The sequence below is a fragment of the Brachyistius frenatus genome, unplaced genomic scaffold (assembly GCF_029030835.1).
Source record: "Brachyistius frenatus isolate BFR_SWC_R1_liver_20210118 unplaced genomic scaffold, ASM2903083v1 Contig_74, whole genome shotgun sequence".
Taxonomy (NCBI): Eukaryota; Metazoa; Chordata; class Actinopteri; family Embiotocidae; genus Brachyistius; species Brachyistius frenatus.
The window spans coordinates 568171-585053 of NW_027210673.1; the positions used below are offsets into that span (position 1 = coordinate 568171).

At 38.5% G+C, this 16883-nt stretch overlaps 2 protein-coding genes across 3 annotated transcripts; one reads left to right on the forward strand and one right to left on the reverse strand.

Annotated features, from left to right (window-relative positions):
• Positions 1 to 602: 602 nt before the first annotated feature.
• On the reverse strand, positions 603 to 8704 carry scamp5a (secretory carrier membrane protein 5a). 2 transcript variants are annotated; one of them, XM_069708160.1, is made up of 7 exons: positions 8501 to 8704; positions 7518 to 7603; positions 7272 to 7391; positions 6099 to 6255; positions 5912 to 6013; positions 4789 to 4906; positions 603 to 4014 (listed from the first exon to the last, which is right to left on the reverse strand). In XM_069708160.1, the coding sequence occupies exons 2-7, from the start codon at positions 7522 to 7524 to the stop codon at positions 3826 to 3828; spliced, it is 693 nt and encodes a 230-aa protein (XP_069564261.1). In that variant the 5' UTR covers positions 7525 to 7603; positions 8501 to 8704; the 3' UTR covers positions 603 to 3825. The 2 variants fall into 2 exon arrangements, with proteins under 2 accessions (XP_069564261.1, XP_069564260.1); XM_069708159.1 differs by lacking the exons at positions 7518 to 7603; positions 8501 to 8704 and having other exon boundaries at positions 7272 to 7449.
• A 1701-nt stretch (positions 8705 to 10405) lies between these two features.
• Positions 10406 to 15406, forward strand: parp16 (poly (ADP-ribose) polymerase family, member 16). The gene is made up of 7 exons (XM_069708147.1): positions 10406 to 10529; positions 11884 to 12080; positions 12422 to 12559; positions 12646 to 12852; positions 13033 to 13204; positions 13284 to 13428; positions 14963 to 15406. Exons 2-7 carry the CDS (start codon positions 11892 to 11894, stop codon positions 15096 to 15098), a joined length of 987 nt encoding a protein of 328 aa, XP_069564248.1. The 5' UTR covers positions 10406 to 10529; positions 11884 to 11891; the 3' UTR covers positions 15099 to 15406.
• The last annotated feature ends 1477 nt before the right edge of the window (positions 15407 to 16883 follow it).

Genomic DNA, 16883 nt, shown 5'->3' on the forward strand with positions numbered 1-16883 from the left:
CTTATGCTGGATTGAGGCGTCAGAGGAAGACTATAATTACAACATGTTACAGATTCATGTCGGGGGGGGAAAATGGTTCATGAAAAGTGCTTATTTTCAAAATGCAGAACATCAATCTGTCTTGAAATTCAAAGTATTCATAGAAGGACTTGTGTTTTTGAAGTGGTTCATCTTGTTAAAAAAAACACATAGGTATTCATCAAGAATAGAAACCTCTCTGTTCAGACTCAGCAGCTCACACTAAATTGGATTTTCAGTGAGTTTTAACCAAGGGCACGAATGAATAATTGAAATTTTGTTGGAGTGGAGATGAGGCTTAGAAACCTTTTCTTTGGATAGGAGAGTGTTAGCTGCCCATGTATTCACTGCATCTCCATAAGTCAACATTTCATGACGAAAGAAAAACAAAGTCTTTGTGACAATCTATTGTTTGCAGAATTGAACATTGTTTTTAAACATTTCTTTTCATTCAATAGAGTCTAATCTTTTGGTTATCCTAAAGCTTTGAAATCACCTGACTGATGGTTCTTCTACATCTAAAACGATGCAGGAGAAATTCTGGCTGGCATATGTGTGCAAACTCATCAAATAACAAAACAGGATGCAACAAGAACTATTTAATATCTATAAGGGTAAGACCAAATAATACAAAAGTAATACACAAAATGTATTTCTCGTTTACGTCACTCATGGAGACACAGCCCCCTCATTCACCTAATTTGAGCATGTTCCGATTGAACGTGTTTATCCATGGCGAATATTTACCTCACCTCAAGTATTTATATATTCATATCTACTTACGTATAGTACATAATAATACATTTCAAACAACATACAGTACGTGTGGGAACACGGGGAAGGCAATGGGAAATGGCTTTCAGAAGCTTTGATACAGCGACATGAAATGTAAAGTATTGGCTGTCCAATGCACTGCAGTTCCTGCTACACAATAACTACACAGCTGTAATCTCCATTGTCACACTGTATGTACAGTACATATGGCAGAAGGATCGCCATGGGAAAGAAAAGTAACTTGTTTGTTTATCTTTGTGCAAAACTTCACTCGCAATTCGTAGAAATGATCAGCTGTGCATTTGACGAGCCGATGTATGGTAACGTTTACAGGGTTATACTTCATCACTACTGTGTGTGCATCTGCTGGTGAAAAGGTTATGCAACTGTAAAATCATACTAATTGTGTCCAACTTGAAAACAGCCCATTTTTCTATTTCATAACACTTTACGTTGAGGCTGTTAATATATTTGATGCCTGCACAACAGGACCCTTCTCCTCTCTTAATAACTCTACTTTTTAATATATCTATGTGAGTATTGCTCCACTGTAAATTCACTGTGAAGTTTGTTTGCACTGATGTGAACAGTTAACCCAGTGCAAACATTACTTTAAATTTTCAAAATAAAATCATAATTTAAAAAAAAAAAAAAACTTTACCCACAGCCATGGAAAGACACAACGAACATGTGCTTCATCCACACATCATCCAAAATACACCAAAAAAAAAAAAGAAGGTTAAAACAAATCAAATTTAACACAACAAACAGCCTATTGACTACCACGTCATAACAATCAGACGAGACGACTCACAGTTTTTGAAATAACGAGCATTCAGTTATGTATCTTCACATCTGTTTCAAATCTAATACTGTATTACTGTAATAACCATCTACTGAATGTTGAAGAAGTTTTCAAAGAAGACTCAAAAGTGACATGAGGCAAAAAAAAGCTTTTTCACTGCCTCACCGGGGCTACGCACAAATATTCTCCCATCAAATTTCACTTTGTAAAGAAATAATTGGCTTGAATTTGATATTCTATTTTTTTATATGAATACCATATTACACCGACTCATGGAATAACATCAACAGCCACAAAATGACACACTAAGGCCCAAAATCCAGAACTTCAGAAACAAGTAGTCATTGAAGCAATTTACATGTAGGGGGAAGTGGGAGAATTTGCCAGAGGGGGAAAACATTCATCACTTCATACAATGCTATGACCATCTACAACAATTATTACTATGATTTACTGTATGTCCAATCTGCAAGTGTTTTGTTTTTCTTTCACTTTTGACCTGTACAACATTGATTTGGAATGTTTACCCAATAAACTGCAATCCTCAAATACTGAGTGTGCTTCACTTTAGCATGTATAGAAAAAAGAAACAAATTCATTTAACTGAAATCAGCCTGCTCAACACAGAGAATAACAGAAACAAACATCCTGAAATGGTTAAATGGGTGTAAAAGGAGACAAAAGCCCGACATGTTGGCGCTCTCCGGGCTTCACAGGTAGAATTTAAAAACAGCTATCACACCTTTCCTGAGAATGTAAAAAAATGTTGATTTAGACTAAATCATCAGTAAAATAAAAACAAAATTAATTAGGTCACCCAAAAACTATATATAGGCTAAGTTTACATTTTAACATTGCTGACTCTAGTTTTGTCTAACTTTTTATTTTTCAGCAAAAGAGTAACAAAGGAAAAACACAACATAAAAGGATAATAAATAAATAAATGCATAAAGGATGAAATGTACCCAAAACATGATGAAATAGGCAGTTTGACATGATTTGCTTTGCTGCTGAGAGTTGGATAATATGAAGCTGTCACCTCCAGCTGGTTAGCTTAGTCTAGCATAGAGATTAAAAATAAGGGGAAACGGCTAGTGTGGCTCTCCAAAGGTCAAAATAAATCTGCCTCCATGAACGTCTACAGCGAGACGTTACATGTTAATTAAAGAAGCTGCTGCTAATTGGATTTTTCGCCAGAGATGGCTAGCCACTTCAATGTTTCAAGTCTATATGCTGAGCTAAGCAAACAGGCTGCGAGCGGAAGAGTTACATTTATTGTCGGGACATAAGAATGATATTATATTCTCATCTAACTCTTGGCAAGAAAGCAAATATGGGTATTTCCCAAAATGTTTCCCAAAAACTATTCTTTAAAGATACAATCTAGAATATGTCCCTTTTGTTCGCTTTGGCGACACCTATGGCGATAAGCAGTAATTGAAGCTGTGTTTATGAACTTCATTTCCCACAGATCCAAACGGTGTCGCCGGTGTGACATCAGACACTCGACTTGTTCAATTCGAAAAACTACAAATGTAAGAGCAAGTAGACAACAGGCTCAATCAACATTGTGTACCACTTTTGCTGCTGGATCGTGACTTAACAGACAGCTTTACAAATAAAAAAATCTTAGAGATTAGTACTTTCAACTTTTCTTTACATGTTTCATGTAAGACCTGTAAGCTGAATAACTAGTACAGTACATTAACTGAGAAACAAACATTTTAGCATTTGGTGACCTTCAAGGCAAAAAAAAAAAAAAAAAGTAAACACTCTTAACAATGCAGCTGTTACAGTACCTTAAGGAACACAATAAAGGTTAATAAAAAATGAAAAGTGTGACACAGGCAGAGAAAGAGAAGTCACTCTGTGTTCACCACAGATGATCCTACCTGAATAAACAGATGAAGCTCAGGGGATTGTTTTTAGCTATATTATGTGTCTCCGTTGGAAAGCAACATACACATTGACCAGCTAAAATTGAGCAGCATAAAACAATGGCAACAACAGTTTTTCTTTAAAGTAACTGTCTGTTGATTTAAATGTGAACTGAATAAAGTGTGTCAAAATTCAATAAATATACATTTTCACCAAAAACATGACTTTTCTCTACATTGTTCTGTTTGAATTCAGCTTGTGTTGTAATGAAGGGCACCTAATTCTGAATTGTGTTCTTAATTGATCCCTTTTATGCTCCCCCACCTGGCAGCCTGGCCCCCTCGTCTGTCCTACATTGGGTCGTCATAGTTGTAGGTGGGAGCTGCTGAGTACTGGTTCTGTTGCATAGCTCCCTGCGCAGCCCCCACGGCGACCTGCTGAGCTGCCTCCTGGACATGTGGGTTCTTCCAGGCCCCCGTGGTCCACTCCTCCTGGGCTTTACCCAGGCTGCCCCCACTGCCGCGGTAGAAGTTATGAACCTGCAAAAAGCAGAAAGTAAGAGTTGGGAGTCTTTCAAGAACAAACAGTATTTAAGTTATTTGCACAGAAATCTGTGCCACGAGTGTAGTAAATTATAACTATGCTGTTTGTTTTGACTTGCGTAATAAGTCAAAGTTGTAGTTGTAAAAAAAATAAAAAAAATAATAAGAAGAAGAAATAAAAGTTGTTATTTTTCTACACCTACAACATTAATATTCTCCAGGTGGAATGACACTTTTGAATGTAATTTGATTTGTGCAATATCTGCATAGGCGGTCACAACTAACAGTCTCTTATATGAAATAACCTCCAACAGCCATAGAGGCAATCGACCTTACGTTGTAGCCACTGCAGCCTCGCTGTGACATGAGCACCTCATGCTTAACCCAGTGACGTCGTACTTTATATCACTTTCATGTGTCATATGGGACGAATGATGGCGATGGCGACCATGCTAGCATTTTATCATATTGATTCAGGGCACGTTGAAAAGAAGCAAAAAAACCAAATAGTAAAATATAATATCAGCTAGCTAAGTTCCACTTTTGAAGTCAGTGCCAGTTAGTATTGATTAGGATACAACTTCCCAGCACGATGGGTCCGTAACCAACGCTATATGGACTTGTTGTTTACGAAGGAAAAATGTTTTATATCGGAGCATATAGGGTACAGGAATACGACATACACTGAAATAGTGAAGTGCTGCTGCTAGAAAAGATCACTCAGGATAGGAGAAGCTGAAACATTAACAGAGGCAGACGTCTGAAAGTCACCTTTGTGAGGGCGATGAAGGAGAGTACAGCTACGGCAGTGAACATGATGGTGGGAATCAGCATGACCACAGCTGAGCCGACGTTGGTGCTGAAGAAAGTGACGGTAGCCAGCCAGCCGCTGAGGGAAAAGACAAAAGAGTCATCACACACAACAAGGCATATTTACAGTGTTTAATCCATTAAATTACCAGCAGCCGCTTATTTCGCACATTATTTTGTCAGTATAATTAATCACTGGTTTAAACTTGTGACAGAGTTTTTTGGACACTAGGGAATAGACGAGCTGTGAACGCAACACTGACATACAGTGCCGTCACCTTTTAATTTCATATGGAAAATTTTGTTTGCAAAGTTAAGCTTATTTACAAAAAAAGCTCAAATTAAGTATCATTAGCATTGATTGGTTTTTTTTTATTTTTTATTTTATCTACTTATCATTTTTGATAAGTGAACCAAAACAGTGAAGTTGCAGGCCACAGAACAAAAACTATGAGCAACTGCTTTCAAATTACACAGATATTTATTCCTTTATTAATATATAATTTATTCTTATAGCATATTAATAATATGTTAGTATAATAATGTAAAGATAGTGATGAATGATTTTGGAATGAAAAAACTTGTTCTGGATAGCTGTTTTTTTTATATATTATGATATGTCTCTCGAGTATATAGAAGTTATATAAAGGTTAAATATGTTGCAGTACACTGAGGTGAGGAAAAATTATATTCAGTATTTGTACTTTAAGCTACTTGTTTTGTTTTAAATACAGATGTGAAGTTGAAAATGTAATAAGTGAGTGAAGAAACACAAAAAATAGAGATGCTTGTACGTGTGCAGTCACCAGATCTCTAACCTAATGAAACACTGATGGAGGATTTCATACTGACACATTAAACAGTGCTCTACACCGTCATTAAAACACCAAATGAAACAATATTTTGTTTTGGGAGAATGCTCTTCATTGCTCCTGTGGAGCCTTTGACAATCGATGCCAAGAGGCACAGATCCAAACTTACTTGGCCACTTATGGTTGTTTTGTTTCTCTTTTAATTTTCCCCCCATCTGCAATTGCATCTCAGTTAATATACCAAATATATGTACTTATTTTATTAGACTTACCACACTCCCCAACCTGGAATGCCAACAGTCTGGATAATACTGATCACCACCTGGGCCATGAAGACGAAGAAGAAAGCCATGAAGTTGAAAGAGCTGTCAGTCCTGCACAGAGAGGGTAATCCACATCAGAAATGATCCGATTCAGCACAAAGAAATGTTGCTTACGCTCAGAGGGGAAAACGCTTACTTGAAGGCCTTGTAGATGGGCCTGAACCAGCACACGTAGGAACAAGGAGTGAAGAGGATGAGCCAGAGGATGGCCATGCCAAAGTTGGTTGCTCCACCACCTCCACACATCCATGCCAGACAGCCAATCAGATTAAAAGCTAGTGTGGCAGTATTCACTGTCAACGTCACAAAGAAGGAGAACGGATGACCAAAAGACTGAACAAAAACCTCCGTGGCAAATATATCATGACTCCCACATCGGCAGAATTTACTTTGATTCACTATGAATCTCAGCAACTACTCAATATCAAACTTTCAATTCAATGTTAACGCTACAATAATATAATACTTAAGCTGGAGCTACAATTTATTTAACACACTCAACACGACTAAACATCAAGACTTACGTTCTTGTTTTCAAATGGCAGAACCTACGTGATAACAAAAAAGATACCGTGATGCTCATGTGAACGTAACAGTTTGTTACTATTACCTACTTTTACAACTTGGGATGCATCTAATGATTCTTTCCCACAACTGATTAATCTGTTGATTATGTTCTTGATTGTTATATTGTTATTGATTGTCGGTTAGGTCCATGTAGAGTCAATAAATAGTGAGTAAGAGTAAAAAATGTCAAAAGAAAGGGCATCACAGTTTCCCCAGAACCCAAGACATCTTTAATCATCTGGCCTGAATTTGATTTAAGTGACATAAAACAAAGAATCACAGAAACTCAATGAGATGGAGTCAGAGAATATTTGAACATTTTACTCCAAAATACCTTAAAACAGTTCAATAATAATATTCAAAATAATTACCAGTCATTTTCTGCCAATCAACTTAATAAAAATCAATGTGATCTCCTCCTTTAGATTTGTGAACATTTTGTCAATGGAACAGCAAATGTGTCACCCAAACTTACTTCAAACTACAATATTAAAAAAAAAAAAAAAAAAAAAAAAGAGTAATTATTCATCTGGCTCGGTGCCACGCTGTGAAACCGGTCAGTCTGTACTGCAGTGTCTGATGTTCTTGGATCACATCATATTTTGGGTAAAACAAAGTGAGGAGTGGAAAGTTTAACAGCTCCTAGCACTGTGCAAGCAAATGCTGACAACCCACAAAAACTGAAGATCAAGAGCATTGACCGTGCTGCAAACACACGAGGTTTTCACGCAGGTCCACTCACATATCCAGAGGTAGTAGAGCCTCTTGCACATGGTGCGGCGTTGGTCCGGGATCTCTTCGAAGTCTTGGTAAAAACACGGCTTAAGGGGGATGAACCGAGGCAGGGGAGGAAAGTTGTTTTCTAGGATACAAAGACGAAACTCAATGCCACACAACAAATTCATAAAGAAATCAAGTCAAAACAGCACGGAGGATTTTAATTTACAAATGCATGAAAGGCCACAGTTGGATGCTAAGGAAAGCTCACCTGCCATGATGACCACTTAATATTTTTTTTTCCTCCACTTGCAAACAGGCACACAGACTTCAATCTCAGCAGCTTTGAAAACCAAACTGCAAAGAAAAGAGCAGTCTCATTAAGTGCAGCATCACTCAGTAACACTGCACTCCTCATAAGCAACAGGCCACAACCCTCCTACAGGCCTTCCTGTAGTGTGGATCAGCACACACTTCACTGCAATAAATTACTTTCCATCCTTTTATGATATGAAAAGTGGTGGTACCTGGCTTCTTCAGTGCATCCACCCATCACGGAGCATCCTTCGTTAAATCAAGAGAGATGAAGGTGTTTTCTTGACCTCATATTACAGCTGTGTAATGCGCACAGGAGGAAACAGTATGGCCTTGTCGCGAGCCGTAACAAATGCACATCCTATGGTCGCAAAATAGGCGTGTTACCGGCCTACGAGTTCACAGATTTAACTCTATATAGCACTGCTGATTGCTTGACTCCTTATCATTGGCAGTTTAAGGCCATGATCGACCACCTTCCACGTTATGTATCTGTTTGAAAACCACATTAGCAGTGGATATCACGGAGGAGGTATGGTGGTGTATGAAGGACATCTTTCGGACGCAAATGAAGCAATATCTGCCTCCTAAAAAAAAACCCTGGGTGATCTTGGTTGAATTTGTGCATTATGATTCTCAAGCTGTCTTAAATGTGTATTTCTTTCGGCGGATGGCAGTGATGCTGCAGCGGGACACAGTGCATCGTGATCACAGGCGATGGAGAGGCGTCCTTCAGCCCGTGCGACACGGTGCATCGGTGATTCTTCTTCATCCGGACGCCGCGCAGGGTCGAGCCCACACTCCTCACAATTAACATCGAAGGCCACAGATTTTGAGGTTTTACTGAAGCCAGAATCGGCTTTATAATAAATACTTTGATTTGCCTCCTCCCGTAGCTGGAGTGCGATGAATGAAAATGCAGAGATTAAAACGCCTTACCTCCCGTTTAGTCCGAGGATGTCGCTAGAGTCCCTCTGTTCGTTTCAATTGCATCCTATGACTCACTCTGCATTAAAACACGCTTGTTTGGGAACACGCAGATCTGGTGCTGTTCACACAAATATATGGCGTTATTCCTCAAATGATGGGTTCGGGAGTAAGATGCGGTCACGTGACGTAGGTCTTTTCTTTACGCACGTACCCCCGCCGCTGGGTGGGTTGTACCCGCCTGAGCAGGGCCGCGGACCCGAGGAAACACGGGATTTGCTGCTGGCCTGAACATACCAATCAGAAAGCAGGTATAAGTCACGAAGCCCCGCCCCTCGCCAACGCTGTCCACAGTGCTGAAAATCAAAGGAGACGTCACACAACCTGACCTGGTTGGCTGCCTGTGAGCATACTGTTCAATATAGGAAGTGTTTCTGACCAAATATAAATTACATGATATTTTATAAACAAAACCAATTATCTAATATCAATTTATAAAAATAAAAAAAACGATAAATAAGAAATAGCATTATATGATTATTATTATTAATATCAATGCCATTTCATTTATAACAGACCATGGACTATATAAAACTAAAATGGTACCAGATCTGATCTACAGTACCCAATATTATCATTAATAGAATATTATTTTATTACGATTATTTACAGATGTTTTGTGGATCAGTTGTATGCCAGGATGTGAAAAACCTCTCATCTGAATTAATGACTTACTGGATAAGTTGTTTTATATAATGTGCGCCAAGACCACCAGAAGCAAGAACAGTTTTTATCCGTAGGCCGACACTCTGCTAAACAATTAAAATATTTTAAATCACTGGACCTTTTTGCACTACACCCAACCTCATCAGCACAATTTGCACTCGGTGCAATTGCACCATTGTTTTAGGTGTATATATGTATATATTCATTCATTTCTATCCTGTAAATATGTCTATTTATGTTTTATATATCTATTTATGTCTGTCTGCTTTTTGGACGCTGAAAGCGAACCTAAAACCGGAGTCAAATTCCTTGTATGTGTCAACATACATGGCCAATAAAGTGATTCTGATTCTGATTCTGACTACAAATACGTCCCAATTGTTTACATCAGATCTACAAGTATTATTAAACTACTAAAGAAGCCGTGAGTTACAACCAATATGACACCCTAATAATGGGTGCATTATGAGAAAGGGGATTAATAATGTGATTCTTCAATTATTTACTACTTAACTAAGATTTCAACGATTTTGTTTTTGTTTTTGTGAATGGGTATATGGCAGCTGAAAATTTGTTTGGTTTATAGTATTTCCCTGACAAACAACCTTGGGAAAGCTTTCGATTGATTTGATTGACTGTAAAATATCTGATTTTGCTGCAGAAGAATTACTTACTAAAAAAAAAAAAGAGATCTAAAATCAAGATCAAGAGTTTTCAGGTTTCCACAAATCCCCCACAAGATCAATAACAATGACAAATTAAATTTCGACGTGACTATAATAATAGTGGGCTGATGAAAAGCATGATTTATAAGTGTTTTGATGCATCTTCACTCACACAATGCCTGTATCTACCACGTGGTTACAATATGGTCAAACAGATAAGATACCTGTGATACCTGAAGTCCATCCTGGGCTCTGGGCAGCAGCTGAAGCAGGAGTGATGTTTTATTTCTGCTCTGAAACATTAAGCGACTGGTGCTGCCTTCCCGTAACCTCGGAAGATTTAACTTCCGGCTGCTTCCGGGACCTTGTTTTAACGAGGATTTTTTTTTTTTTTTTTTTTTTTTTTAAACAGCAAACCAAACACCTTCTGCCAAAATGATCTTCTGGCTCTGCCTTTTTTCGTTAAACTGCCGACACAGCTACGATGCCTTTCCATTTTCTAATCTGCCTGCCCCTTTAAAGCGCTTCTTCCTCAGACTGTATAAAGTCCGACAGCGACGTGTGTGTGCGGCACCTGAACGCAGCAGTGCCAGAAGCTACCCGTTGACGTTAGCGCTTCCTGCTGTGCTATGAGTTGAGCGAGACTCAAGGTAAGGACAATACACTCCAAAATAAACCAGTGCCTGTTTGGTTGAATAGACCAGCTGTCCCGGGGGACGTGTCCCTAACACCCACAGGAAGCCACAGCAGCGCGGTAAAGCTGGATCTGTCATTAGTGACGTTTCAAATGTCCACTTGTAGTGGCTCAGCTAGCGTTAGCTAAGTTTAGCTCCCTCACACCATCCAATGACAGAAGAGACTCAACTTATCTCAACACAAAACTAAAAGTTACAGCCAACGGCGACTTTATCAAATTAACTTGCACTAACTTTGCAGCAGCTGCAGCGTGTAACCTGGTTTATAAATACAGACGGAGGGAGGTGTCAGAAAAGGTCTCCCCTTCAAATGAAGGAGAAGAGGAGCAGGGGAAGGAGTACATGCTGCCAGACATGCGTCACAAAGGCTCGTGTTTAATGGTTCATCTATTTGTTTGAAATGAATTATTGTAAACTAAATGTTTAGGATTACCGGGTGGACCTGACAAGCAATTTAAAAAGGACACTTTTGGTCCAAGGACAGTTTTTTTCCACTCTCGTATGCCTGAAAGACCAAAACATTTGACCACAGACAATTAATCAGTGACAGAAAAAAACCCACACACACACACACATGGGGAAACAGATTGCAGAGTTTGACACAATAAAGTGGCTTTTCATCCATTTATGTGAAGTTTTATATATATATATGTTGACTGTGTTTCTTGGTTTGTTTGTATATAATATATATAGATATATAATGTACTGTATATACTGTGCATTTTTATATTTTTTACTGCTATTTACTGCTATTTTATTGCTTTTCTATTATTCTATTGTATTATTTTATTCTATTATTTCTATTATTATCTTATTGCTTCTGTATGCTGCTGTAGCGAAAAAATTTCCCCTCTGGGATTAATAAAGTAACTACCTACCTACCTACCTTATAGCAATCAGTTGTTCAGTGACTGACGGAACGATGGTTGAGACAATTTTGACATCGTAATATGTTTTAAACAATAAAAAAAAAGGCCAATTATTTTCTGCTTACAGTTTGTCAAATATGAGGATTTGAATTTGTTGACGTCATACATGAAATGGTACTGAACAACTTTAGATCTTGAGCTGCAAATTTGACAAAACGAGACACCTGTGGATGTAAATTTGGGAATAAACAAACAAATGAATTATAGAAATAATTGTTAGCTGTAGCCTCACATATCTGTTTGTCCTCATAAATGTCATGATTTCTCTATTGTACTGTTAACATCATTTTTGGCTGCGGTCTCTCTCGTGTGTTCGGATTAGATTAGATTTGACTTTACTAATCCCGCAGTCGGCGTTATCTTATCATTTCCGTATGCAGTGCTGGGAATGCAGCCACCGCTGCCACCTGAAGCAGTCAGAGAGCTGGTGTGCTCCTGTCTGCACAGAGACCCGGTAGCAGCAGACCTCCGCTGCAGCCTGTTTGTTGCTGCTGCGCAGAACTACAAGAGGGACTCTCTGCTTCGACCCTTCCCCCCTCGGTACATGGGCGGTGACAATAAGGACTTTGAGGAGTTGGTAAGAGCTATATTGACAATCAATAAACCCCATCATTAACTTCAAGTGGCCTGATTGTTGGTTCCTGTGGGTTTCCAATGCCAACATTGCATTCATAATGACAAAACTAAATGTGACGATAACTTTTTGGTTGGTATTGTACGTGTGCTTCATATTACAGATTTGTATCTTTGGGCATATTCATAATACAGAATCAGTGACATGTTCGACGCTTAAATTTGATGACGGACGCAGAAATGATAACTCACTTTGAGAGACGCACGGTTTAAAGAATAAAAGGGAACACGAGACACTCTGACGAGCTTTGACATAATCCTAAAAAAGTTGGTTCTATTCTCTAGTTGGCAGATGTGACCTCGTTGCCTGGTGTGAGAGAGTTGGTGAGACTCCGACCTGGAGAGGGAGATCATCACCTGGCTCTCACTCACTGGATTCTGTCTTCAAAGAGCTTTGCTGTGAAAACACTGCAGAAAGATGAGGTAGGTTGCTGCAATAATGAATACATAAAACACAGCATCTTTTACTACATGCTTTTTCTTTCCTGTGTTTCTTGGATATCCACCAGTATCCCAAACTTTGCAACCTGACGGAAAATGAAGGGATTTCCGCACCCGTGCCGGACTTCCTCTTTGAGCTGGAGTACTCTGATCAGATGAACGCCAGGTTTGAGAGGACAAGAGAAGGACGAGATATGTTCTATGCATTCCACGGGAGCCGCCTGGAGAACTTTCACTCAATCATTCACAATGGGCTGCACTGTCACCTCAACAAGGTCAGCTCACAAAATTGAGAAATACTGAAATTGTTCCTCATAGACCCCGTATTATGTAATAGAAGTTTTAACATCTCCTCTTACTAACGGAGGATGGGTTTTACTGTATGCCGGAAGACTGGAGTTCATGTGACATGGAAAATAACAGGACGTTGATCTGATTTCATTTTTGATATGCAGAACTCTGTGTTTGGAGAGGGGACCTACCTCACCAGTGACCTCAGCATGGCTGTCCTCTACAGTCCACACAGCAGCGGCTGGAGAGAGAGTATCCTCGGCCCTCTACTCAGCTGTGTCGCCTTGTGTGAAATCATTGATCATCCAGATGTGAAGTGCCAGGTGAAGAAAAAAGGTGAGTTTAACTTTGAATCCTGTAACACAGATGTTTAAATAACTGCAGATTGTAGCCTCTCAATTATTTTCTATTTTAGATTCTGAAATCATTGACCGCCAGCGCTCAAGAGCAAAGAACAGCGAAGGAGGAGATGTACCACAGAAATACTTTGTAGTCACCAACAATCAGCTCTTACGAGTCAAGTACCTGCTTGTTTACTCACAGAGGAGGCACCTGTCCAGGTAAGATGTAAAAGCCCACAAAGTATTTATAAGCCACTTTAGGTAAGGTAAACTTATTTATATAGTATATGATCCTGCACCGAGCAGCACAAGGTCCTTCACAGAAATACAATTAAACACAACAAGTAAGAGCATAAGGAATAACAACAAGAAAACCAATAAGAGAATCAAAGCCTACAAAGAACAACGAAAAACCACAGAAACATAGAAAACCAGAGCAACATCAGCAAATGATGATGATTAAATACAATCAACTGTTAAAAGTTATGTCTTAAGTTTCAATCTGTGATTTTAAAAAAAAAAGAAATCAATCTTTTTTTAAGTGCTGTTGAAATATCGTTTTACTTTTTATACAAACTAACACAGGAGACGGCAAACCAGAAATACAGTTACAAAATATGGGAGAGTTGAGAAGAGTTCACCTTTACGGGAACATCCATACGGTGGAGCCTGATGACAAATAAAATGGAGCCAAAGCTGATTGTCGTGTTGAACAGCTTCCCAGCTGTTTACAGCTGTAACAAGCTGCTGGGGCTGGAAATGCATCTCTCGGGAAATTACCTACTTTGTCATCTGCCAGTAAACTGCAGTGCTGATGCGAGAAAATAACTTCCCGGTAACAGCAGAGTAGAAGAATCATGTGCTCAAGTCAAAATCACTCCCGACCTTCAGATTTGTGTCCGCCTGTGTGAACGCAACGTCACTCATCTAATAGAACTTGTGCACGTAGCTTGATGTCAAGCAGTGAAACGTAGACATGAATATTATTAGAATTTTTAATTGCAGCTTTTGTTTCTAACACATAACTATACTCTTGTCAAAACTGAGGCTCATCTTTTGGCACAAATACAAACATTTTTTATTTTAGATTGTATACATCCAATTTATAATACAGCAAATGCAGGGGCTTTTACGAGGGGGCAACAGACTCAATCAGCATTGTGTCACCTCAATTGCAAATAAAATTAAAACCGCAAGCAGTAATATACGGGCCCTCGCACTCTGTCGTGAATTTAGGTAAACGTGGCTGCCGGGGCATCTCTTTCGGGGGCACTCTCGAGCCATTTGGCCACGCCCACTCGCGACTCCACTAGAATATGAAATTTTTCGCCGGGAGACATACGTGTATCCACTTTGATGCGTTTTTGAATATGATAAATCCTCCAAAAAGGCAAATCACTTTACGTAATAATAATAAGGAATAAGAAAAAAATAATAAATTCCTTGAATAACAATAGGGCTTTCGCACCATCGGTGCTCGGGCCCTAAATAGTGACTAAACAGAGATTTATTATAATGAAAATCTTGGAGGTTATTACTTTAAGAGAATAAAGCAGCTATGACTTCTATGGAATTTAAATAACTTGGAAAAAATAACATTAAAACCCACTTGATATAGTTGTCCTTTGAATAATATGTTGCTCCAATAAATACATAAAACATGATTCAAATGTGAGCCTGTCTCCGTATAAAGTGAGTTTTGTTTGGTCCTTCTGTGCTGGTAAACATGGCTCTTTGTGTTTTTCTTGGTCAGACATTCCCGCGGCAGCCCGTGGCTCCTCAGACACCATTTTGCCATCATGATGAGTCTCTACCTTCTGCTGCTTATATTCATCGGTGCCTTGAACTCCACCACCTTCATATCCTTTTGGAGCAGACTGTTCAGGTGACAAGATGGCAGGACAGACGGCCTGGATGTTTTTAATCCGCAGTGCCTTCCTGATCACAGATTGACTGGAGGCCTGAGCAAAGAAAATGTTTTATGCACCTTTATACTGTTTTTTTTTTCTCTACTATAGTTCTCTGTACATATATTATAATTACTGTTATTTCAAGGTAACATCTTTTCAAATAGCAGATACTTGTATGAATTCATTTTTGATGAAATGTTTAATAGGGCCTTTGTGCATTTTACGAATGTTATGCAATGTTTCACCTGTAATTTTTATGGTACAGTAAAACATCTGTTTGTAGCTCATCTCTGTTGCCGTGTGCTTTTAATCCTATGTAGACAGTTTTACTAACTGAAGAGGATGAAAGAAAAAAGCTGCACATTCACAGATATCTTATTTACATAATTGCACAATTTAGAGTCCCCAGGAAATGAGCATCAAAGTGTCAATGTTTATTTTTTTTTTTTATCTTTAAGGTTTTAGAGGAGCAGTGTGTAGGATTTAGTGGCACCTAGTGGGGGAGGTTGTGTATTTCAACCAACTAAACACCTCACCTCACTCTCCTTCTAGTGTGTAGGATAAATCCACTGTGCAAATGCAAACGGCCGCTCCCTATGTTGATATCAAAAGCTAATTTTCAGGTCAAGAAAACACAACAATTCTCAATTTAAGGTGAATTATACATTAATGGAATCATAATTGTGAATATTCTATTCGATTTCTGCTAAAAGATTCACCGTACATCCTCTGAACATTTAGGAACTAATAATTTCTACTATGTTACATAACTGCAGTGACTACGAATTGACCTCTTCATCAATTACAAACTAAAGTGCTTCTTTAAATGCTTACATTCTAATGGTGTTACTTTAAGTCAGGACATTTAAGATCTCATGATTTAAGTGTAACTTTAAGGTGTTTAAATATGATGTTTTGTGTTTAAACCTTTTTTTTGATGACAGCACTGGAGACAGACAGGAAGCGGCCGTTGCTGTTGAGATTATGCACCCTAAGGCTTTCAGGGTGCTCCATAATTGTCAGTGCCGATTTCTAATGATACAAAGGCCAATCGCAACCTTATTTGTAATCATTTCAAATATGCTTTTATATCCTTGCAGCAGTAGAGGAAGTCAGATGCGGATCCAATTCAAGGAAACGGCTTAAAATTTTGAACCTAATAAAATGACTGTTTCAGGGGTTTTAATGAGGTCGCCCTTTCATGATAATCTCTTGTTCTTTTGTATTGTTGTCGGGTTTTGTGTTGCATTCAAACGTTAACATGGGTTACTCTTACAGGGGCACATTTATTACAGCTGGCACACAGACAGTGCTCTGTTATCCACTGTTTTTATCAGTAAAAAATAAAAGTGAGGCAGATATATGGGATTGATAAGAGGCGGCCTGCTTTGGTGACAAATCCCGTCGTCCTAATAGAAATACTTGATATGCTGATGTGTTCAGTTAGACGTTTAAAAATTTTTGCAAAAGCAGGAGAGTTTGGATCGTTATGCAAAAGGACATATTATGAACTAAAGTGATGAGGTGCTTGATTTAGAGTTTCACACAAATAGGAAAAAAATGTGAAGTATAATTTTCTGGTTCATATAACCAAAGTGCATATTTTAAAGATTAGAAAACAATTTTTGAACCTTTTATCAAACAGTGATTTCATTTATTCACAACGAGTAACGACTAATCCTCTTCTGTCTTTCTGTATGTAGAGGCTGGTTTATTTAGTCTGATTAAACACCGGATATTATTTAGTTATCAGAGCATGTCACA